General features: G+C 39.8%; 1 protein-coding gene across 1 annotated transcript; it reads left to right on the top strand.

Moving 5' to 3' along the window:
• Window positions 1–985: 985 nt before the first annotated feature.
• Window positions 986–24,216, top strand: pak1 (p21 protein (Cdc42/Rac)-activated kinase 1). The gene is made up of 16 exons (XM_089013768.1): window positions 986–1,146; window positions 9,791–9,998; window positions 11,110–11,204; window positions 12,750–12,824; window positions 14,612–14,684; window positions 14,757–14,794; window positions 15,221–15,334; window positions 16,459–16,708; window positions 17,742–17,805; window positions 17,908–17,956; window positions 18,718–18,830; window positions 18,918–19,035; window positions 20,144–20,243; window positions 21,082–21,278; window positions 21,974–22,111; window positions 23,093–24,216. The coding sequence occupies exons 2-16, from the start codon at window positions 9,806–9,808 to the stop codon at window positions 23,177–23,179; spliced, it is 1,704 nt and encodes a 567-aa protein (XP_088869894.1). The 5' UTR covers window positions 986–1,146; window positions 9,791–9,805; the 3' UTR covers window positions 23,180–24,216.
• The last annotated feature ends 562 nt before the right edge of the window (window positions 24,217–24,778 follow it).

Genomic DNA, 24,778 nt, shown 5'->3' with positions numbered 1-24,778 from the left:
GGTACTTCCATTTTCAAGAACTATTAGTTACAACACTATTTTATTTCTTATCACATGGGTTATTATTATATAACTCTACCTCACGGATTTTGGTCTCTCACGTGTGGTACTGGTCTCCATTAACCGCGAAGAACGAGGGATTACTGAACAGAGTTCGCCTTAGTCACCCGCTCTTCCCACTGAGCGCCGTCACTGGGAACGGGGGAAGGGCAGTCCGCAGTTGTTGCCTTTGAATGAGGCACTCCAGCCTCTGGATGCCGTTGTTTTTCAAGCTTCTCCACTTGATGGAGGGAGGGAGGTAGGTAGGGAGAAAGAAAAAGTGAAAGAGAGAGAGGTGGAGGCGGGTCGAATTGGTAAAGTCACAGCTTGTTACCTTACGTCATATTTCTTTTATATTAATGTGGGATTTGAAAGTAAAATTACTTGTTTTTATTTGTGACGTTGTTTTCTCGGAGAATTACACCAGCTACGCCCAAAGGGCTGCTGGTCGATTTGATGTTTTTTTTCCTACAGACTTCAAATCTGATTAATTCAAGATTTCGCAACGAAAAGATTACAGTACAGTACCGTATTGTCCTTTTAAGTGACAAAACGAATGGCTTCGATTTGGATAGTGGAATTTTTAGCCATACAAAAGAGAAAATAACAGAATGCCACACAAATAACGTAAAAAAACGTATACCAACAAAAGAAGATATATTATTAATAATATGTTAGTTACGAACCCGTCCCATCAAAAAAGCAGGTGGATGTCAACCAAGAAGGCGTTGCCGGTTCATGCGCATACTGCCAACGTAATTCCCCCATTGTCCCTGAACTCACCACCTGGGTTCCCTCCTTATGGAAAACCTCGTGGTGTTGAAGGAACAATCAGAATAACCAATGGAAAGCGAGGGAGAGGACACATAGACCAATCACGAGGCTTCTTTGATGAGAAGGGGGAGGGGATTACGTCGCCTGGGTGACTCCCCGGTGGCTAGCTAACAATAGGCCGGGAGAAGCGGCTCGGCTTTGGGGGGAGCAGCACGAAGCAACCCCGGTGGCGGTGTTACTTTATTGGCCACTTCAGACGGTGTGGTCCCGTCTCGGATAAGATACTCCATTCTTCTTCCACTCTGTGGATTTTGACCAACGAGCAGACAAAAGGTAAGCTTAATTTGTCTACTTTTTCATTCAACTTATGATCAATGTTCGAGCAAGACGAGGTGTGGCGGACCAGAAGCACGAGAAGGGTTAAGAACGTAAACTGGTGCTTATTTTTTATATGGGTTTGATTAAATAATGTATTTATTTTTTACTCTTATATTACTATTTTTTTAGACAATTAGTATGTGCTTAATTGCAATAAAAACTGGTATGCTCACATTGGCTGTTAATTGAAGCGTTGTGTTTAATTATTTAATCAAAAGATGACCAAGTGTCTGAAGAACACACGCTGAAGTTTTTATGAGGTTCCACAGGGAACATTCAACAAGGACACGGAAGATCGAGTGGAAAATGGCTTTGTTGTTTTAAACCTGTGTAAATAAAATCCGGGATCCGATTGAAATTCAACTTGGTTGATGTAGCGTTTTTTTGACAGATGCATAGATGTTGCAGTTAGATAAGAAGACTGACTGGCAAATGGATGGATGGGTCGATGGTCGGGTAGGCAGAACTGAGACGATAACTAAAATGTAGAATTATATTATATTTAGATGACTAGGTAGACAGAAGTACTATGGATGGATGCTATACTGAAGCAATAGAAGTGATGGAGGGAGATGAATTACGAATGGATGGGTGATTTTGAAATGACCTGATAAATTGAATTTATTATTATTATTATTATTATTATTATTATTAGTAGTAGTAGTAGTAGTAGTAGTAGTAGTACAGTGATACCTTTGCTTACGAACTTAATTGGTTCCCAGACAGAGTGTATAAGGCGAAAAGTGTGTATCCCAAAAATGAATTTCCCATAGGAAACCATTAAAATGAGTATAATCCATTCCCAGGTCCCCATAAAACATAATTTTCTACTTTCTAATTTTCTAAGCCTTAAAACTACACAAAATATAAGGTATATCTTGTGCCTTAAAGCTACACAAAATATACCTTATGTTATGTATAATAAATGTGCTATGGTATTCACCATCTTGAGGAACGATTCCTTGTAGGTGCTTTCTCTGTCATAATTTTATCTAGTACCTCATCAATTCTGTTCTGTTTAGCTGGGTTGATAGCTTTTTGCATCAAGTGTACAGATGGCTTGTGCGGGTTGTTTGTGGAGCCTGATTGATGGGACATTTTAATCTTGCAGTCTAGAGGACAGAATAGAGGACAAAAAAAGTCTGCGTCCATTTTCTTTTTGGAGAACGCTTCACTCTCTGTCTGTAACCCCCACCCCCTCACTGCTGTGTTCTTGACCAATCACGTGGCTTTAACCCACGACTGGGGGCGGGGAATAGAGGACCAAAACAACCCGGCTGCCATTTTCTTTTAGGGGAACGGGCTCGTTCGGGAACGACACATCACTCATTGTGGCAGCTCTGTGTGTATCCCGAAAAATAGTTTGTATGCCAAGGTAATTTTTTTTATAAATTTAACATTCTTAAACCGAAAGGTTCGTAAGCCAAAGGTTTTGTAAACCGAGGTATCACTGTATTAGGCATTTTCCAAATATAAGGCACACCACATTATACGGCGTGACCTGTTATGGCTCAATATTACTTAATATATAAGGCGCACCTGTGTATAAGGTGCAGGGTCATCTTTTAAAGAAAATCAAGGCTTTTGTGCGCGCCTTATACACCGGAAAATACGCTACTTATATTGTTGTGATCAATTTTGGGATTCCCATGGTGGAAATAACATCAGGTTGATTTTGGTCACAAACTCAACATGAAGTTGTACATAAACCACTTGGCATTTTAATCCGGAGTGAGTCAGTCAGTCTGCTCCCTCAGGAGCGCATGGTCACGTGACTCGGTTGTTTCCGCACGCCTCATTACACAGCCTTCAGTCAGCTCATTTGCATAATCGATCAATCGATGGATGTGTTCATGACGAAAGAAATGAACGAATTTATTTCTGAGAATACCGATCGATGCCAAAAAAGTCAGTGTCATTAATCTGAGCATGAGTAAAGTCAAGACCAAGCCGCTATAGCGTTATTTGTTACATAATAGGGAAATTAGTTCATTTAGCAGAGCCTAACTAGCTAACTAGTTGTAATTAACTCATTCACTGCCATTCACAAATTTATTCGGGAATTGAAAATATGACATTCCCGAATGAATTTGCGTTTTTTTTTTTCTTGCTTGGGTGCTGATAAAGCGCTACCCAAGGCCTCTGGTAATGTTTTTTTCTTTTCCACAAGGGGGCAGAATTTCCTTTTTTTCCATGTTAATGCTTTGTTCCAGTATGTATGTATTGTATTGTATTTTGGACAGCCGCCCTCATTTCAAGCTCATATAACTCCAGACCCATATAATTTAGGAATTAACTTTTTTTTTGCTGATGAAAGAAGAGTCATTGGTCAGACCTCTGGTAAAGTTTTTTCTCTTCCACGAGGGGGCAGCATTTGTATTTTGTCCATGTTAGCGCTTTGCTACGGCTTCAGCTGTTGTTAAGGCCCTATATAAACCAATATGTATGCATAACATTGTATTTTGGACAGCTGCCCTCATTTCAAGCTCAGATAACTCCAGACGCATAGAATTTAGGAGTTAACATTTTTTTTTTCGAACGCTGAATTGAATGTTTATATAGTCCTAAATCTCAATATTCTGTCTGTCCCAGAATTTGAGTGACAAAAACCCTGGCACTGGAGTGGACACATTTTTGCACGTCTGGCAGTGATTGAGTTAAACACGATGGCTCAAAATAATATTGGCTAGGTGCTTTTAAGCATTAACACCGAGCATTGGCTAACATGAACTCTGTTTCTGATATTTATTTATTTTTGGGTCAGTGCAGAAATCAATAAAAAATACATTTTTTCAGATTGGAGCAGGTCTACTGGATTATTGTACTTCTAGAAGATGAAAATTGTCAAATTTAAAATGAAACCCCACATTTCCATTTCCACACAAATGCGCAACTCAGAAGTGGGTTGTTCATTTTGCATGAAATACAGTAAAGTCTCGTTATATCGATATCGGATATATCGATAGTCCCGGTTATATCGATACTATTTCTATGCACGCACGGAGAAAATTACATGCAAACAGGGTCGGATATATCGATAGTCCCGGTTATATCGATATTTTTTTGGACTCCCTTGAATATCGATATAACGAGACTTTACTGTAATTAATATTCAGAGTGAAGATATTGATTGACTCTATTTCACCTGTTTTCCCAAGATCTCGAAAAGCTAACTTTTTACTCGAAACGTGTGACAATGCTGAAAAAAATTGCCGTTTTCGTGTTTATTATGTTTGTCAAAGTCATTATAAGTGCCTTGCACGCTGGGTCCGAGAGGACAGTAATTTCAATTGTGCTGTATGTCATGCATATTAGCATATTTGACAATAAAGCTGACTTTGAATTTTGAAAAACAATACAATAAAACCCCAGTGCCGTGTGATACCAGGGTATGTTGCTCCTCAAATGTTTACTGCTCTACTCTGGCTCTTTCCGGTTCTTGTGTGTCTGACGGATGCAATGAAGCAGCGCTAACTTCGTCATCTATAAATACTCCCATCACACAGGAAGTCTCTTTTCGAAAAGAATGTAAAACGACGTTTAGGACCTCCAGCAAAAGACAGAACGTACCGAGTATGATAATCTGGGTGACAAACAACAGACCTTTGAAATGTTCTTTACTGCCATCTAGAGTTCTGGAAATGAATAGCATTGAATCGCCTGGAAAAATGGCCACTGAGAGCCATGACGGACGATTCTGTATTTGAAAACCTCTACCTGTTATGAACAACCCAACAAAGCAAACGAGCTGATTGGTTAGTTAGTCATTAAGTCTATCGGGCTACTCACTTGGTGAGTATTTCAGTTAACTAGCTTGTTAGCTTGTTCATCAAGACTGCTAATATCTAAAGTCTATGTTGAAGGTTTCTTACGCTGAATTCAATGTTTATGTAGTCCTAAAACTCAATATTTTGGGAGTCTTGCAATTTGAGTGACAATGACAAAAACCCTGGCACTGGAGTGGACAGATTTTTTGCTCATTGTCTGGCAGTTAGTGAGTTAAAATGACAAAGTTTACCAGATGTTGGTTAGATCGTTAGTTTGTCACGCAGCGAGTCAGTCCGAGTCTTGCTGAGTCGACCTCGTCGACTGAGTGTCATTCAGATGGAATCACTTTCTTGTTGCAAATGTAACTTGAGCGTTATTGTCTTGACCTCCATCTTGTTTATTTTTCTTTCTCTCCTTTGACACCCCACACACACCTCCGGTCAAAGGGGACGTTAGATTTGTTCACACCTCAGTACCAAATGATCCCGACACACCGCACCGTTTATGTGTGCACTCTAAAATGTGTGTCTGTCTGACGATTAGCATGCAGTGCGATTAGCTAAAAGCTTCAAATCAGCTAACTGTCACTGTGAATTTCAATGTTTGCATTTGTGTATTTAACATAAGTGACTAAGACACACCAAAAGGAGATTCGCAGGTGGCGAAATGTAGCATTAGCCCGCTATAATGAGATCTTAGCGACGGCTCAATCTTGACTCTAGTGTGTTAAGTTTATTGTGTCACCGAGGTGCGAACATTTAATCACAGCTGCCGGCCTTCTGTTCACGTTTGTGTTCTTTCTTTGAGTTGAACGCGCATCCCTGCTGACGTGTGCAGCTTATACTAACAACTGTGGGGCGTATTATTCATTTATTATTATTATTATTATTATTATTATTATTATTATTATTATTATTTATTAAGAGGGTTCTAGAACAGGCCCAGGCGCAGGTCAACAGAACAGCACTTGTTTTTTTCCGCCTAACTTTTGCTACCGTGTGAGGCATTTGCGATCTATTTGCTGGCTAGCTAGCTAACTAGATGGCTATCTATTAGCTATATAGATAGACAACAGTGAAATTTGGACTTGTTTCAACTTTGATAGTTCAAAGGCAGAGTGTAGACTGCAAGGGTAAAATTCCCATCAATCATGCTCCACAAATAACCCGCATAAGCCATCTGTACACACTGCAAAAAGCTATCTAAACAGAACACAATTGATGAGGAACTAGGTAAAATTATCGCAGAGAAAGCACCTACAAGGGATCATTCCTTAAGATGGTGAAAGAAGAAGGCTACATTCCTCATTAAGTGTTTAATGCTGATGAAACCGGCCACTCCATTCCATCAAGCCATCAACGACCATCACAAAGGTAAATAAAACTACTTTATTATACTGTACAGTTTATTTCTTTAATTATAATACCATAGCACATTTATTATACATAACATAAGGTATATTTTATGTAGTTTTAAGGCTTAGAAATTTAGAAAATTATGTTTTATAGGGACCTGGGAATGGATTATTCTCATTTTAATGGTTTCCTATGCGCAATTATTTTTTGGGATACACACTTTTTGCCTTCCACACTCTGTCTGGGAACCAATTAAGTTCGTAAGCCAAGGTATCACTGTACACCAAAAAATACAGTCATAAGACAGACAAGACATTTTTTTTTGTGCTTCGGGTTCACCAGCAGAAAATGAACATGTAGGTGTGGTCCTTACCAAATTACACACAAACACAAAAACTCGCACAGAGATGCCTACGAGGTGTCTTATTTCAGACTCTGCCGTCAGGTGCACACACACACCCTTACACACAGACACACACATACAACTGTCCCAGACAACAATCAAGAGACACAAAATAAAACTCGACAGTACTGTAGTGTGCTTTACCTTTGAACTTTACACACACGTGTAACTTAATTTCAAAGTGCATTCGCCATAAAATCATGGACATACTCTCATCACCGTTTGGCAACCGGCTATTGGTTAACGTAACAACGGGCACATTTTCCAAGTGATAAACGTATATTTCTCACTGTGTATTTTTTGTAGTCTCACTGTAATGCCTTGAAACTGTTTTTGAACGACAGATGCTCCCCTACTTATGAACATTCAAGTGACAAACAACGGTACATATGAACATTTTTGTAGTAATAATAATAAATATCATTAATAAGCACCTTTCAAAACTCTCAAGGACACTTTCCAGTCACAGGATAAGTTCTTCTGTGGGTGATCAGCGGTCAGTGATCAGAGCGATCAGTGCGCTACAGCCAGGGACCCGGTGATGTGACGTCATCCACTACCATTAGCCAGCATGCTAGCATCGGCATGGCTACCAGCCAGTCGTTGCGTAACATACAGTAAAGTCTCGTTATATCGATATCGCATATATCGATAGTCCCGGTTATATCGATACTATTTCTATGCACGCACGGAGAAAATTACATGCAAACAGGGTCGGATATATCGATAGTCCCGGTTATATCGATATTTTTTCGGACTCCCTTGAATATCGATATAACGAGACTTTACTGTACTTATATAAGCCCTAAACATATATTCCAAACAAAATATAGCACTGAAGCAACTTACGAACAAATTTACCTGATGAACGACCATTCGGAACGCATTTTTTTGTAAGTTAGGGAGCGTTTGCAGATGATCCACGAACTCAATGTGCAAAGTGTGTGTGTGTATTTTTGTATGACTGGTCTTATGAGGACCACTACCATTTTGTACCATACATAGTGAGGACATTTTTGACAAGTGAGGACCTTTTGGCCGGTCCTCACAAATGTTTCATTCTAACGGCTTCTAGAGGGTCGATATATGCATCCGTTAAAGTTTCAGAGAGGTCCTCACAAATTCACCCAAAATGATTTTTTTTGGTGTGTATTTTCATTTCACTTGGATACACACTTTTTACTCACTATGTGCGTGTTTAATGAGAGGCAAAAGTTCACACCACAAAAAGTAAAACTATATTTTAACCAAATTCATCACAAGGGTGAGGACTTTGAATGTACCCATTCAGAGTCCTCACTCCTGCTGTTATTTCAGTTTCAAGTCCACTTTTTATTTCTTTGTTTTTTAAGAAGTTTAAGTGGGAAATGGGGTGACATTTAGTGTTCAAATGTAACACTAGTTCGTCTCTAAACTTATCAGATACGGTGGTCCTCACTCCTTATCTGGAGTTATCCGGACCTCACAAAACCATTGAAACAGGAATGTGTGTGTGCATACGTATGTGTGTGTGATGAAGCCGTGACAAAAGTAACAGGATTCAACTGCATCAGCTTACATTCTATTGTGTTACCACCTGTAAGAAGCGAGGCCATTATCTGAACGTTTGTGTGTGTGTGTGTGTGTGTGTGTGTGTGTGTGTGTGTGTGTGTGTGTGTGTGTGTGTGTGTGTGTGTGTGTGTGTGTGTGTGTGTGTGTGTTCAAGGACAACAAACTACAAAGAGTTGGTCACTTCCTCGCTAACAGCAAACATTAGCGGTCTGATGGCTGTCAACAAAGTGCACTTTGTGTGTGTGTGTGAGAGACTTGAAGTGTCTCTTCTATTCGCCGTCTAAATTGAGTTTCAGGAAGAGTTCAAATGACTAAAGTTCTAAAGTTGAATTGTCTTTTACTAAACGTGTCACTTGCGTGTTGTCTGGGACACACAACTATCATATTGTCTTTTTTGGAAACGTCACATGACACTTTGTGTGTACTTATATATGCACTATATACTGTGTGTCATGTGACTCACCTAGTGACATCACAGTGTGTGACATCACAGATGGGTTGTGTAAAAAGATGTCCGAGGTGCTCATGCTAGTCATTTGGAGTTTGTTTCATGTGGTGTTTGTGTCTCCTCACAGGTGAGATCTTTATTTTGATGATGATGTTCTGTGTTGTTTATTTATTATTATTTATTGATTTGAAATGATCGCTATGTCTTTTCACTCTTGGGCTTTGTGTGATTTTCAGACTCTTTTAGCTTGTTTGTGGTGGTTTTGGGTGACTTGTAAAACTCATTTTTTCTGCCTCTTAAAATCAACATTTTTCGGGTCGAAAACCGAGGTATCACTGCTGTACTTTCATAACTTTGCTGCTGTGTTACTTTTGGGTAGAGTGAACGCTGGCGCGTGTGGCTGCCGCTGCTCACCCACACAAAAAAAATCCTGTGACTGTAAAGTGTCCTTGAGAGTTTTGAAATCAAATGTATTATTATTGTTATAGTTATTATGATGATTATGATTTTTACCCGGCTGGCTATCTAGCTAGCTACCTAGCTGGCTATCTATTTCCTATCTATTAGTTATCTGGCTGGCTCGCTAGCTATCGAGCTGGCTATATATTAATTATATGGCTACCTAGCTAGCTGTCTTGCTATTAGCTATCTATTGGCTATCTACCTAGCTCGCTAGCTTTCTATCTGAGTTACTTCAGGGGAGAGTGAACACTGGCGCGAATGGCTGCCGCTGCTCACTCGCACACACAAAAAAAATCCTGTGACTGTAAAGTGTCCTTGAGCGTTTTGAAAGGCGCTTAGGAATCAAATATATTATTTATTATTATTACTTATGTGTAAAAAAAGGCACTTTTTGATGTAAAAACAAACATAAAAATAATTTCAGCATTTAAATGACTTGACTTGAACGTGATGATGTACAATGTGGACAATTATATCAATATAGAAAGTTGCTTAACTATGAAAAATGTAATTCATCTGATGTGGAAAAAGTGCCTGAATGTGAAAATTATACTTCTTTAGTCGTATTAAAAATAGTTATAATAATTTGTAATTGCTTGCTGTGTATTGCAGTGCAACCAATAGAAAATGTGCGACAACGGGGAGGTGGAGGACAAGCCGCCGGCCCCGCCCATGAGGAACACCAGCACCATGATTGGTTCGTGCAGCAAAGACCCCGCTCCCGTCAATCATGCCTCGAAACCCCTCCCCCCCAACCCTGAGGACAAGAAGAAGAAAGACCGATCCATTCGTTTCATTTTGACGGGCGGCGGTGACAAGAGTGAGTAAATAAATCAATAAAAAGAAAACAAATGCCTTCTAAAGCCACTTTTACGCAGAAATATTACACATTTTATTTAGGCGGTCCCTTTCTCACACACATCACCAAATCTGGATTAATTTAGAATTTTGTTTCCGTGTTATTTTATATTTATTTAAAAATAGACGAGAAAAGAATCCCATATTAACTCATTCACTGCCATTCCCGAATGTTTTCGTTTTTTTTTTTTTTTTTTCATGTTTGGGTCCCGATAAAGCGCTGGCCATGGCCTTTAGCAGTGTTTTTCCCTTCCACGAGGGGGCAGCATTGACCTCTTGACCATGTTAGCGCTTTGTTACAGCTTCAGCTGTTGTTAAAGCGCTATATAAATCAATATGTAGGTATTGTATTTTGTACAGCTGCCCCCATTTCAAGCTCAGATAACTCCAGACTCATATAATTTAGGAATTAACTCTTTTTTTCTGATGAAATAATAATAATAATAATAATAATAATACATTTCATTTATAGGCGCCTTTCAAAACTCTGAAGGTCACTTTACAGTCACAGGATACATTTCCCTGCGGGTGAGCAGCGGCAGCCACACCCGCCAGCGTTCACTCAACCCGGATGTAACTCAGATTGAAAGCTAGATACCTAACAGATTACCAGCTAGGCCTTCACTCAACCTGGAAGTAACTCGGATAGAAAGCTAGCTAGCTAATAGACAGCTAATAGATAGCTAAGTAACTCGGATAGAAAGATAGCTAGCTAACAGATAGCTAGCTAGGCCTTCACTCAACCCGGAAGTAACTCACATAGAAAGCTAGCTCGTTAATAGACAGCTTATACATAGCTAAATAAATCTGTACACATATGACTCTAATGTTTTTTACGCTGAATTGAATGTTTATGTAGTCTTAAAAGTAAATATTCTGTGGGTCCTGCAATTTGAGTGAAAAATGACAAAAACCCTGGCCCGAGAATGAACACATGTTTGCTCATCGTCTGGCAGTGAATGAGTTGATGATGAAATCATTCATAATTACTTGTGAAAAAATACTTTAAGGCTTTTCTTTGTATCATAACCATGAATATATCCAACCAAATCTTTGGTGTGTTTTTGTTTCAGCGTACAAAAAGAAAGAGCGGCCCGAGATTTCTTTGCCGTCTGATTTCGAGCACACGATCCATGTCGGATTTGACGCAGTCACAGGGGAGTTTACTGTAAGTGCGTGTGTGCGTGTGTGCGTGTGTGTGTGCATGCACGTGTGTTTGTATGACTAGTCTTGTGCGGACCACTAACATTTTATACCATACATAGTGAGGACATTTTTGACAAGTGAGGACCTTTTGGCTGGTCCTCACAAGTTGTTCATTCTAAAGGCTTCGACAGGGTCGATATATGCATCCATTAAAGTTTCAAAAAGGTCCTCACAAATTCACCCAAAATTATTTTTTGATGTGTATTTTCATTTCACTTGGATACACACACTTTTTACTCACTGTATGTTTTTATGTATGTGTGTGTGCGTGGTTAATGAGAGGAAAAAGTTCATACCACAAAAAGTAAAACGATACTTTAACCAAATTCACTACAGGGCTGAGGACTTTGAATGTACCCATTCAGAAACCTCACTCCTGCTATTATTTCAGTTTCAAGTTCACTTTTTATTGCTTTGTTTTTAAAGAAGTTGAAGTGGGAAATGGGGTGACATTTAGTGTTCAAATGTAACACTAGTTCTTCTCCAAACTTATCAACAACAGTGGCTCTCACTCCTTATCTGGAGTTATCCGGACCTCACAAAACCATTGAAACAGGAATATGTATGTGTGTGTGTGCGTGTTGGTATGGACATTGTGATGAGGACCACTATGATTTTACACCATATGTAGTGAGGACATTTTTGACAAGTGAGGACCTTTTGGTCGGTCCTCGAGTTTTTTTCATTCTAAAGGCTTCTAGACGGTCTATAAAGATGTCAAAATGGGAAACATAGTTAGGGGGGACATCTAGTGTACAAATGGAACACTAGTTCTTCTCTAAAGCTTTCAGAAAGGGTCGTCCTCACTCCTTATCTGGAGTTACTCGGACCTCACAAAACCATTGAAACAGGAATATGTATGTATGTGTGTGTGTGTGTGCGTGTGTGTTGGTATGGATATTGTGATGAGGACCACTATGGTTTTACACCATATGTAGTGAGGACATTTTTGACAAGTGAGGACCTTTTGGTCGGTCCTCAAGTTTTTTCATTCTAAAGGCTTCTAGACGGTCTATAAAGATGTCAAAATGGGAAACATAGTTAGGGGGGACATCTAGTGTACAAATGGAACACTAGTTCTTCTCTAAATCTTTCAGAAAGGGTCGTCCTCACTCCTGGAGTTACTCGGACCTCACAAAAAGGTTCAAACAGGAAGGTGTGTGTGACTGCGTGTGTGCGTGCGTATGTGTGTGTGATTTTTTTTTTTTTTTGGTCTCACATCATTGAACTTTTTTTTTTTGCTTGGAATAATCCCATCAGACAAAGGGACCTTGTTTAGTTTCAATTTTGATCCGCCTCAGTGAGCTCTTTTAGCGACTGCGCGCGTGTGTGTGTGGGTGTGTGTGCGTATATTTTCTTAGTCAAGTCGCTCTGGTTGAATGTTTTTTTTTTTTGAGCAGAGAAGAAGTGAAGTGTAAACTTGGATGTGCTGACCCAGTCTGAGTACAAGTTTGCGTGACCCATTTTATGTGAATGCAAATAGGGCTATCTTCTTGTGCGATTGTAGGGAATGCCTGAGCAGTGGGCCCGCCTCCTGCAGACGTCCAACATCACCAAACTGGAGCAAAAGAAGAACCCTCAGGTATAATGCATACCTACCTACCTACCTACCATGACGACAGGCTAGCTATCTCCCAATATCAGCCCACCATTCATGGTTACCGAAACTAACTGCCAACCTAGCATGATGACCCACCTGCTATAAATGCCTACCTATTTACTATAATAACTACCGAACTGCCAGCCAACCATAACTAGTTTCCTCAACTCCTTCCACCCCGTCAGAGATGTTTCTTGATAGTACATGCACATGTATGTGATACATTAGTAAAACAGAGCCTTCGTTAATGAATACCACGCCACTGGACGTCCCATGGACATCCCTCCATGTCATCCCCTGGTACAAGCACCAACATCCATAAACCAACACAACATAGACATTTTAATGGGTGGCCTTTCCATGAAATTGACACATTTGTAACCTGGCTAATAAGCTCTTCTCGTCCAGGAGCGTACCAAGTACTCCCTTCCGCCCTGTACAAAGTCTCCACAAAAACTCCCTTTTTTTAAGATTTCTTACTCGCGGATGACAGCTTAACAGCCTGTGTCTGTTCACATCAAAGTGAACCCAAATTCTCTGTGCTCCATTGTGTACTGACTTTGTATTCACACATGTTCAACCAACCAAGCATTCCACAAGATGAAACTTTTAAACACGATAACGTCTATTATATCTATTCTCTATCACACCTTTAATATAACTACTTATTTAGCCATCATATCTACCAACAAGAACTACCCACAAATCAACCACATTTACCCTACGTATTGCCTATCAACCATAACTGTTACGTTCTGTACTAGCTACCTATCTATCCACCATAACGTTTCAATCAAAACTACCTACTAATCTTCCTACCAAAAATACAGTACCTGGTCAATTCCCAACTACATCTAACTCCGTACTCTAACTCCCTACACACAAAAACTACCTACCTGCAATCCAAATGACTGACCAATGATAAACCGCTATTGAACTTCTTACCGTGCATTAACTGCTTCCCGGCAATGACTCTTTCCACTAGCATAAATACTGACCTCCCTTTCTACCCACCATACTTACCAACCTAGCAGCATAACTACCATATGTAACTAAACTACGTACCACTAGTGGTAAATGGCAACCAGAACTGCTTCCTACCAAACCTTGATAGCTACCTACCTATCATCCATTTCACCATACCTACATACCATCCAATTCATATTTATGCAAGTACCAAGCTCAGTACCCGTCAGAGATGTTCGATCGGACACTGTAGACAAAGACTCGAACCCAGAAAGATTGTCTTTACTGCTGGCAGGGGACGCAGCCATTCATGACAGACGCCTGAATTCTGCAGCCCTCTGCCAAGCTATTAATTGAGAGTATATGCAAATTAAAGTGATACATTAGTAAAACATAGTTTTCTTGATTAGAATACCACGTACCTGGGCGTTTAAGCAATAAAACATTGTCTCTTCCATGAACTGATAAATTTGTAACCTGGCTCATGAGCTCTTCCTGTGAAGGAGTTTCAAGTCATAAATTGCTCCGGTGATAAAGGAGTTTCCCAAGTCCTAAATTCTGTCCAAGGCCAGATCTCCTAGATGAAGATGACAGTTTAACTTGCTGTTTCTGTTGACCTCAGATTGACCCCAGGTTTCTCTGTGCTTCAATTGTGTATTCGAGTCACACATGTTGACTAAGCATATAACAGCATGAAACTTTTAAATATGATAACTTCTTATTCTGTCTAATTTCTATCGGTACCTACAGTAGCAACCTATCTATCTTAACTACCTAACTACCGTGACTGCCTTGTTCTCCAGGCAGTTCTGGACGTTCTTAAGTTCTATGACTCCAAAGAGACCAGCAACAGCCAGAAATACATGAGCTTCACAGGTATTTACACACACACAAACACACACCAATCTACATAACCCTGGCTAAAATGTGCCCTTTTGCTTCATACAGACAAGAGCGCAGATGTCTTTGCTTCGTCCACCGCGATGGTAAGAAAATGTGATCATTTTGAGTGCACCCAAAAGCGCCGTCACGATCTCTCTTGTTGAACGTCCTCATTTCTATTGATTTATTGGTGAGATGCTGACAAGGTGACAATGAAGATGAGGACCAAGACTCTTTTTGTTGTTGTTGTTGTTGTTTTTCTTGCAACGTGAATAAGCACATTTTATCATCTTGCCAATGCAGCTTGGAAACACGCCCAGCATTCTAAACTCCGAATACACACTGGTTCCCTTGCATCTTCGCATCTTTTTATCCTTTAGCATACAGTGATGCATTTTCTTAGAGAGGATTGAAAAGTGATCCATTCAGTCCATGACAAGTAAAGAAAGAACATCTTCCAGATGCCCAACAGGAAGTGATGTCACAGTTGAACAAAACCACTAATGGTTGTCTGTCCTTGTTTGTCTCAGATCTCCAAGAGCGTCTCGGAGACACCCGCCATCGCCACCCTGTCGGAGGACGAAGATGAGGACGAAGCCGAGCCGCCGCCCGTCATCGCCCCGCGGCCAGAACACACCAAATCGGTAGGAGTACACACACACACACACACACACACGCACACACAAAGTTCTCAGACATTTTGGCGGTTGACCGGCTGCTGCCTCCGGCGTCTCCATAGTGATGACTTTATAGGAACACTCACACACTCACACACATCCACACACACACACACACACACACACACACACACACACACACACACACACACACACACACACACACACACACACACACACACACACACACACACACACACACATTCTCCCACATCCACGCATACATTAAAGCTTTGAGTGCAGATGTGGTTTGTTATTAATAATAATAATAATAATTTTAATTTATAAGCGCCTCTCAAAACTCTCAAGGTCACTTTACAGTCACAGGATAAGTTTTTCTGTGGGGGAGCAGCGGCAGCCTCACGCGCCAGCGTTCACTCAACCTGGAAGTAACTCAAATAGATAGAAATCTGCCTAGTTCGCTGATAGACAGTTAATAATAATAATAATAATAATAATAAAAATGTATTTATAAGCGCCTGTTAAAAGTCTCAAGGACATAGCTAATAGCTATATAGCTAGTAGCTAGCTAGCTAGATAGCAAATATATATAATAATAATAATACATTTCATTTCTAAGTGCCTTTCAAAACTCTCAAGGTCTCTTTACAGTCACAGGATGCTTTTTTTCCTGTGGGTGAGCAGCGGCAGCCATATGCGCCAGCGTTCACTCAACCCGGAATTAACTCAAATAGATAGAAAGCTACCTAGCTAGCTAATAGCAATACTCGAATAAATACGGGATTACCGTTGTTATTCGAGTATTACTATCTATTTGCTAGCTAGCTAGCTATTAGCTATCTATTAGCTATGTCCTTGAGACTTTTAAAAGGCGCTTATAAATATGTATTATTATTATTAGCTTATTATTATTCGTCTATGTATTGTTGTTGTTATTATTATTATTACTATTATCGTTGTTATTATCATTATTATCGTTGTTATTATCGTCAGTGTTGTCGTTATTGTTGTTATTACTATTACTATTACCATTACCATTACTATTGTTACTGTCAATGCTATTGCTATTGCTATTGCTATTACTATTACTATTACTATTACTATTACTATTACTATTACTATATTGTCAGATTTACACCCGCTCGGTGATCGAGCCGCTGCCGCCTCCCCCGACCAAAGATGCAGCCACCTCCCCGATTGTGGCGCCAACCTCCTCCGCGACGTCTACGACGGCCATCACCCCACCCGGAGGCGCCACGGAGGTCGCCCCTCCTGCTAGCCCTCCAGGGGCCACCCAGGCGCCCGGGCCCTCCCTACCCCGCCCTCAGGACAAAGGACGCAAAAAGAAGATGTCAGATGAGGAGATCCTAGAGAAACTAAGTAAGTTCCACGTGTCATTAAATAAATTAAAATGAAAATATGGCTTTTGAAATGTCGAATAGATGACAATTAATGAGGGGGGAAAACAGGAAGTTGATACATGTGTTATATTTTCCTACACCGCAAACGCCTGTCCAGATGTGCTCAGGCCGCCCTCTGCTGGTAAGATGTGGATACTGTCTGTCTGCTCTGTGATTGACAGGCCCGATATCCACCATTCCCTACTGTCCCCGCCCTCTTTGTTCAATCCTCTTATCTGATTGGTCGTTCTTCCAGGGTTTTGTCCAAATCTTTCCGGTCGTGCATTCGTCACAACGTTGTCTTTACACATTTCTATTTGTTTTCAAATCTACTATTTTACTTCGTAGGTTTTCAAATCCCTTTTATTGTTTGTATTCTATTGCTAGTCACGTTTTAAATCTTATTTAATTTTTATTTCGGGTCAGTTCTTAACTATTTTAACCTAATTTAATTATTTTTATTTCTATATTATTGATGTTTATATTTTAACCTTATTCTATTTCTATTTTAATGTTCTTTTTTTAGATTATATTTTGATTCCTAAGTAATTTTGACTAAATTAATGGTTATTTAATTTCTACTTCATTGGTTTATATTGCTATTATATATGCTACTGCTTTTTACTTTATGACTTTTATTGTATATCTATTCTACTTTGTTTATATTTACATTTTGAATTTGTTTCTCTTTCACTTGTATTCAATTTCTGTTTCTGTAACATCTCTTTTTTCCTTCTCTTTTATCTTGAATGCTTTTTTATTTCATAACTGTCTTTATTTCCATTCTTTTAGTATTTCTTCTTATTTATACAATTGTGAGTTGTATTTTTTTATTTGTGGTATTTGTATTAAATCTGCAATTTCTATTTGGTTTCATGTCTATGAGTTTCATGGGATGATCAACAAAGATGATTCAGCACACATCATTGTTGTCTATCATCCATCTTCAATCTTAATACATATTTTATGACATCCTAATTAATAACCAAATAATATCTGTCTATCTAACACAGGGACCATCGTGAGTGTCGGAGACCCCAAGAAAAAATACACTCGCTTTGAAAAGATTGGACAGGGGTGAGTGGAAATGGATTTTAATTATGTTTTAAAAGGCACACTTTTGTTAAATCGGTGACATTTAATTGACTGTATATATATATTTTTTGTTTGTGGTTATAGCGCATCCGGGACGGTTTACACGGCCATTGACGTCGCCACTGGACAAGAGGTTGGTTCATTTGTTTTCACTACGTTTATACTAATACTAATACTAATAGAACTGAACCAGGAAGAACAACATTAACGCAACACTAATACTAATGCTAACGCTACTACTACTACTACTACTACTACTACTAATACTGCTAATACTGCTAATACTAATACCACTACTAATACCACTACTAATACTAATAATACATTTAATTTATAAGTGCCTTTAAAAACTCTCAAGGTCACTTTCCAGTCACAGGATATTTTTTTTTCTGTGGGTGAGCAGCGGTAGCCGCACGCCCCAGCGTTCACTCAACCTGGAATAACTCCAATAGATAGAAAGCTAGCGAGTGAATAGATAGCGAATAGCTAACGAATACCTAGCGAATAGATAGCCAATGGATAGCGAATAGATAGCCAATGGATAGCGAATAGACAGCCAATAGCTAGCGAATAGACAGCCATTAGCTAGCTATCAACTAGAAAGCCAATAGCTAGCTAGCGAATAGACAGCCAATAGCTAGCTAGCGACTAGACAGCCAATAGCTAGCTAGCAAATAGACAGCCAATAGCTAGCTAGAGAATAGATTTCAAGACGTCTTGAAGCACTTAATGCGGTAATGAAAGAGATAATAATACATAATAGATAGGTAGCGGGATAGCTAGCTAGCTAGTTATTTTAGTTATTTCAGTCCGCTTGTCTTGGTGCCAGATTGTACATCAGTGCTAAAGAAAGCTAAGATATGATGATGACAATGACGTTGTTTTGGTCATCAGGTGGCCATCAAACAGATGAACCTACAACAGCAGCCCAAGAAAGAACTCATCATCAACGAGATCCTGGTCATGAGGGAAAACAAGAACCCAAATATTGTCAACTACCTCGACAGGTCAGTCACTTTTTTTTTTTTTTTTTTTTTTTTTTTTGGGGTGCCGCCAAACGTCCGAGCGTCATCCCGTACGATCCGTCGCAATAGTTACCTGGTGGGTGACGAGCTGTGGGTGGTGATGGAGTACCTGGCTGGCGGTTCCTTGACGGATGTCGTCACAGAAACCTGCATGGATGAAGCGCAGATAGCGGCCGTGTGTCGAGAGGTAAGAAAAAATGAGCTATATATGGTGATACCTCGGTTTACGAACCACTTGGCTTACGAACTTTTCGGTTTACGAACGTTAAATTTATGAACATTTTACTTTGGCATACGAACTATTTTTCGAGATACACACGGCGCTGCCACAATGAGTGATGTGTCGTTGGCGAACGAGCCCGTTCTAACAAGAAAATGGCAACTGACTTTTTTTTGTCCTCTATTCCCCGCCCCCAGTCTTCGGTTAAAGCCACGTGATTGGTCAAGCACGCAGCAGTGAGGGGAGGTGGTTTAAACATTAAAGAGACAGGCAGACGACAGAGAGTGACAAAATGGATAGAAAACTGTGAAAATTGGACTCTTTCAACTTTGATAGTTCAAAAGTAGAATGTAGACTGCAAGGTTAAAATTCCACATCTACTTGCATCTCTTGCTGTTGCAATATCGACTAACTTTCAAGATGTACAGCCCAGAGCTCCTTGAGACACTTTATTCAAAAATCTATCCATTCCATCAAGCCATCAACGACCATCACAAAGGTAAATAAAACAACTTTATTATCCAGTAGAGTTTATGTATTTAATTATAATACCATAGCACATTTATTATACATAAAATAAGGTATATTTTGTGTAGTTTTAAGGCTTAGAAAAGTAGAAAATTAAGTTTTATGGGGACCTAGGAACGGATTATTCTCATTTTAATGGTTTCCTATGGGAAATTAACTTTTGGGATACACACTTTTAACCTTACGCACTCTGTCTGGGAACCAATTAAGTTCGTAAGCCAAGGTATCACTGTATAATCATAATCATTGATTGTAGTAGACCAGGGGTGTCAAAGTCCTCCACATATTACATATAGAGCGCACAACAAATTAATGAATAATTAGTTTTCAAAATCTGAAGTCAAGAATAATGACTGTTATTGTGGTTTACATGCCAAAATATGACATTTTGGTTCGGATTTTAGCAAGCATTATGGAATTTCACAAGTTTGATTTGCTTTCGCGGGCCGAAAAAACAAAGATGTGGTGGGCCGGATTTGGCCCGCGGGCCTTGACTTTGACACCTTTGTTAGTAGATGATTTTAATGGCCTGTGTCACCCCCCTTAGTGTCTACAAGCGCTGGAGTTCCTCCACTCCAACCAAGTCATCCACAGAGACATCAAGAGTGATAACATCTTGCTGGGAATGGACGGATCCGTCAAACTGAGTCAGTGGACGTCTTTTTAAAAACTGCACATATGAAAAAACAACAACACTTTATTTCAGGGGTGTCAAAGTCATTTTTTGCCGCGGGCCACATTGTAGTTATGGTTTCCTCTCGAGGGCCGTTATGAATTTGGGGTACCCATTACAATGTTTAAATCCCTTTAAATATTACATATGGAGCACACAGCAAATTAATGAATAACTCGTTTTCAAATCTGAAGTCAAGAATAATGACTTTTATTGTGGTTGACATCCAAAAATATGAAATTTTGGCTCAGATTTTAGCAATCATCATGGAATTTAACAAGTTTGATTTGCTTTCGCGGGCCGAAAAAAATGATGTGGCGGGCCGGATTTGGCCCGCGGGCCTTGACTTTGACACCTGTGCCTTATTTAATCCATTTTCAACGTTGTGAGATAACAGCGATGATTTTTAATCTTGCAATATTGGAATGGATTGGATTCACCTTTATTAGACTCCCAATGGAGAAATTTACATTTCACAACAGCAAAGTGATGAAAGGAAGACAAAAGGAAAGGAAGAAGTAGAAACGAAGATACTTATAAATTAAATGTATTATTATAAAACAAAATACAGTAGATGCTGTAAAGGCAGCCACTCATGCCTTAACAATACAATACATATTGATTTCTATAGCGCTGAAGCTGTAACAAAGCGTTTAACATGGGAAACTATCATACAGGAAATAAAGCAGTCACAAAGATAGATAGTAGAAAGCACCAGTGAGTAAAACTACAATCAAGTCTGATGTTAAACTTTTGTTGTAAGTTATGCCATCACCACTTTTTTTTTTCTTTATATTTGTGTTTGTTTGCAGCCGACTTTGGCTTCTGCGCTCAGATCACTCCGGAGCAGAGCAAACGGAGCACCATGGTGGGTACGCCCTACTGGATGGCTCCGGAAGTGGTGACCCGCAAAGCTTACGGCCCGAAAGTGGACATCTGGTCCCTTGGCATTATGGCCATCGAGATGGTGGAGGGTGAACCCCCTTACCTCAATGAAAACCCACTCAGGGTAAGCGCCTCGATTTGCGTTTGTGTTCTTTTGTGTGCGACTGACTTTCCTCTGAATTGCGCAGAATCCGAATTCATAATAAACCAGAACGGTATAATAGTACAAAAGTTACAATAAAAAAAAAGTACAATTAGCATACGTGAATTTCCCAGGGAAAAAAAAACAAAAACTTTCAAGTCTAGCAATAATAATAATAATAATAATAATAATAATAATAATACATTTCATTTATAAGCGCCTTTCAAAACTCTCAAGGTCATTTTACAGTCACAGGGTCGGTTTTTCTGTGGGTGAGCAGCGGCAGCCACATGCGCCAGCATTCACTCAACCGGGACTAACTTAAATTGATAAAGTTAGCGAGCTAACTAATAGATAGCTAGCTAGCTAGTTAGATAGCCAATAGATAGCAGATTGATAGCTAGCTAGGTAGCCAGTTAGATAGCTAGATAGCTAGCTAGGTAGCCAGTTAGATAGCTAGTAAGCTAACTAGATAGCTAGATAGGTAGACAGCTAGGTAGCTAGCTAGTTAGCTTGTTGCTGTTGTTGTTATTATTACTACTATTATTCCTATTATTATTACTACTATTATCATTATTGCCCACACATTCTATGAGTGGATTTGAAAGAAATATATCGTTACTTGACCACTAGGTGTCAGTATAGTAAAAGAAAAGTGTTGTCATGTTTTACTGCAGGCGCTCTATTTGATCGCCACCAACGGTACACCGGAGCTACAGAACCCAGAGAAACTCTCAGTTACCTTCAGGGACTTCCTGAATCGATGTTTGGAGATGGACGTGGAGAAGAGAGGCTCGGCCAAGGAATTGCTGCAGGTACTTGCCGGGCGGGGGGCTTCTTAACAATACCCAAAGTATTTTGAAATAAAACTAAAAAAGTGGGGCTTGTCGTCTTATATTCGCGGGTTGAGTGAACGCTGGCGCGTGTTGCTGCCGCTGCTCACCCGCTGAAAAAATATCCCGTGACTGTAAAGTGTCCTTGAGAGTTTTGAAAGGCGCTTATAAATGAGATGTATTATTATTCTTTCAAAATAGTTCATTGCTAAATGCAATATAAAGCGAGTTGGCTGGCTATCTGTTAGCTATCTGGCTATCTGTTGGCAATCTATACAGATGCCTGGCTAGCTGTTAGCTAGCTGGATGGCTAGTTGGTTAGCTGGCTATCAGCTATCTATTAGCTGGCTGACTATTAGCTATCTAGCTGGCTGCCTGGCTATCTGTTAGCAATCTAGCCAGCTGGCTGGCTATTAGCTGGCTAGTTGGCTTGCTATCTATTAGCTGGCTAGCTAGCAAGCTATTACCTCGCTAGCTAGTTAGCTGGCTATCTATTAGCTAGCTTGCTCGCTGGCTAGTTAGCTGGTTATCTATTAGTTATCTATTGGCTAGCTAGCTGGCTTGCTTGCTAGTCTTCTATCAACAACCATCACAAAGGTAAATAAAACTACTTTATTATACTGTACAGTTTATTTCTTTAATCACAATACAATAGTACATTTATTATACAAAAAATAAGTAATATTTTGTGTAGTTTTAAGGGTAATTTAGTAGAAAATCATGTTTAATGGGGACCTGGTAACGGATTATTCTCATTTTAATGGTTTCCTATGGGAAATTAATGTTTGGAATACACACTTTTCGCCTTACAGATACTTTCTGGGAATGATTGCCTGTCAATATACATTCTAGCCCGCTATCAATGACGCAGCACTATATCGCGGCATTGACTGTGTTTTATTTTCTAACTTTGTGCTTTTATTTAATTTTGGCGGGGTAAAAAGACCTTTCTTCCTCTTACAGCACCAGTTCCTGAAGATGGCGAAACCTCTCTCCAGCTTGACTCCGCTCATCGTGGCTGCTAAGGAGGCGGCTAAGAACAACCGCTAGCTTGCGCCTCCATCCCCTCCTCCTTCTTCTTCTTCTTCTTCTTTTTCTTCTACTCTGGACTCTTGTGGGATACTAGGTGGGTGGGGTTTCCAAACCAGTGATGTCATTGCTACGATCAATGATGTCATCAGCAGAGAGGACTGAATTCATTGTTTTCTGTGTGCGTGTGTGTGTTACCTGCTGTCTGTTGTTTTTATTGTATCTTTTTTTGAAACGTGTGTGTGTGTGTGTGTGTGTGTGTGTGTGTGTGTGTGTGTGCGCGCGCGTGTGTGTACGAAATGATAATGCTGGGATATCAAATGATTGTAGCATGGATACAGCTTACTTCAGCTGCATTCGTCGTCCAATCTGCACTGCGGGTTTCGAGCACATGATTAATAATCATTATTATGATTATCACGATAATAATAACTAGAACATGGCTTCTTAAAGGACCACCGACACCATTCTTTTGTTTCCTGACCGACATCAGAAAAACACGCAGTATGATATTTTTAGTCAAATGCAAAACACCAATAAAAATGACTTAAAAGTGGCCCAAAACTGCTACAAAATGAGCTCGGAACTGGGTGGATTCAGAAAGTCCCGCCCCCTTGTTCGTGATGTCACGCCAGGATACTCCTTCACAAACTGCCTTGCTCCAGAATCAAAACAATGGCTTCAGAGAGTTCTGATTCGGAGAAGATGCTTTCTTGTTACTCAGCCACTTATGAATACGATTCAAATAGTTCTGAAGAGGAAAGCATACATGTTTGCAATCGATTAAAGAAGTCCTTCCGTATCAATTAGAGCCGTCTGGACTCCAATGTAGCGCTCAGAAAATGAAATGAATTGATCAAAATAGGGCAGCATCACTGCGGATTTAAAATTCCCAAGTTGTCAACCCAGTTAGTGATGTGAAGAATGTGCATGGCTATGTTTTAGATTTTTTTTTTAATTATTATTATTACTCTTGGTACAATAGAAAAATGATGACAACTCCTCCTCAAGAATACTTGTGTACAAATGAAGAAATAAATTCAGATGATTCCATTTTATTTTTTTGGCTTTTTGCCTTGGAGACGCACCACATATGACAATCCCATAAAAATGTTGGTCATTACTGACCTATCTCATTCACTGCCATTCACAAATTTATTCGGGAATTGAACATATTACGTAAAACGCCATTCCCCAATTAGTTTACGTTTTTTTTTCTTGCTTGGGTGTCGATAAAGCGCTAGTCAGACCTCTGCCAATGTTTTTTTTTTCCTTCCACAAGGGAGCGGCGTTTCCATATTTTCCATGTTAGCGCATTGTTCCTGCTTCAGCTGTCGTTAAAGCGCTACATAATCGTGATGTGTCCTTCGTGAACGAGCCGGTTCTTAGAGCCGGAAGTGAACGACGAGAGCCGGAAATGGGAGCCGACTTTTTTTTTTGTCCCATACTCCCCGCCCCCAGTCTTCGGTTAAAGCCGCACGTGATTGGTCGATATCCGTGGTAGAGGAGGGAGGGGAGAATTACAGACACAAGCAGCAGTAAGGGGGGAGGGGGGACGTTAGGGTAGAAAGGTGGACAAATATTATCACATTATGCTGTTATTATTATTATTATTCAATT

This window comes from Hippocampus bargibanti, linkage group LG14 (assembly GCF_051943395.1).
Source record: "Hippocampus bargibanti isolate YZ-2025 linkage group LG14, ASM5194339v1, whole genome shotgun sequence".
Lineage (NCBI taxonomy): Eukaryota > Metazoa > Chordata > Actinopteri > Syngnathiformes > Syngnathidae > Hippocampus > Hippocampus bargibanti.
The sequence above is the reverse complement of the archived record's forward strand: the minus strand, read 5'-3'. Positions and strand labels throughout refer to the sequence as shown.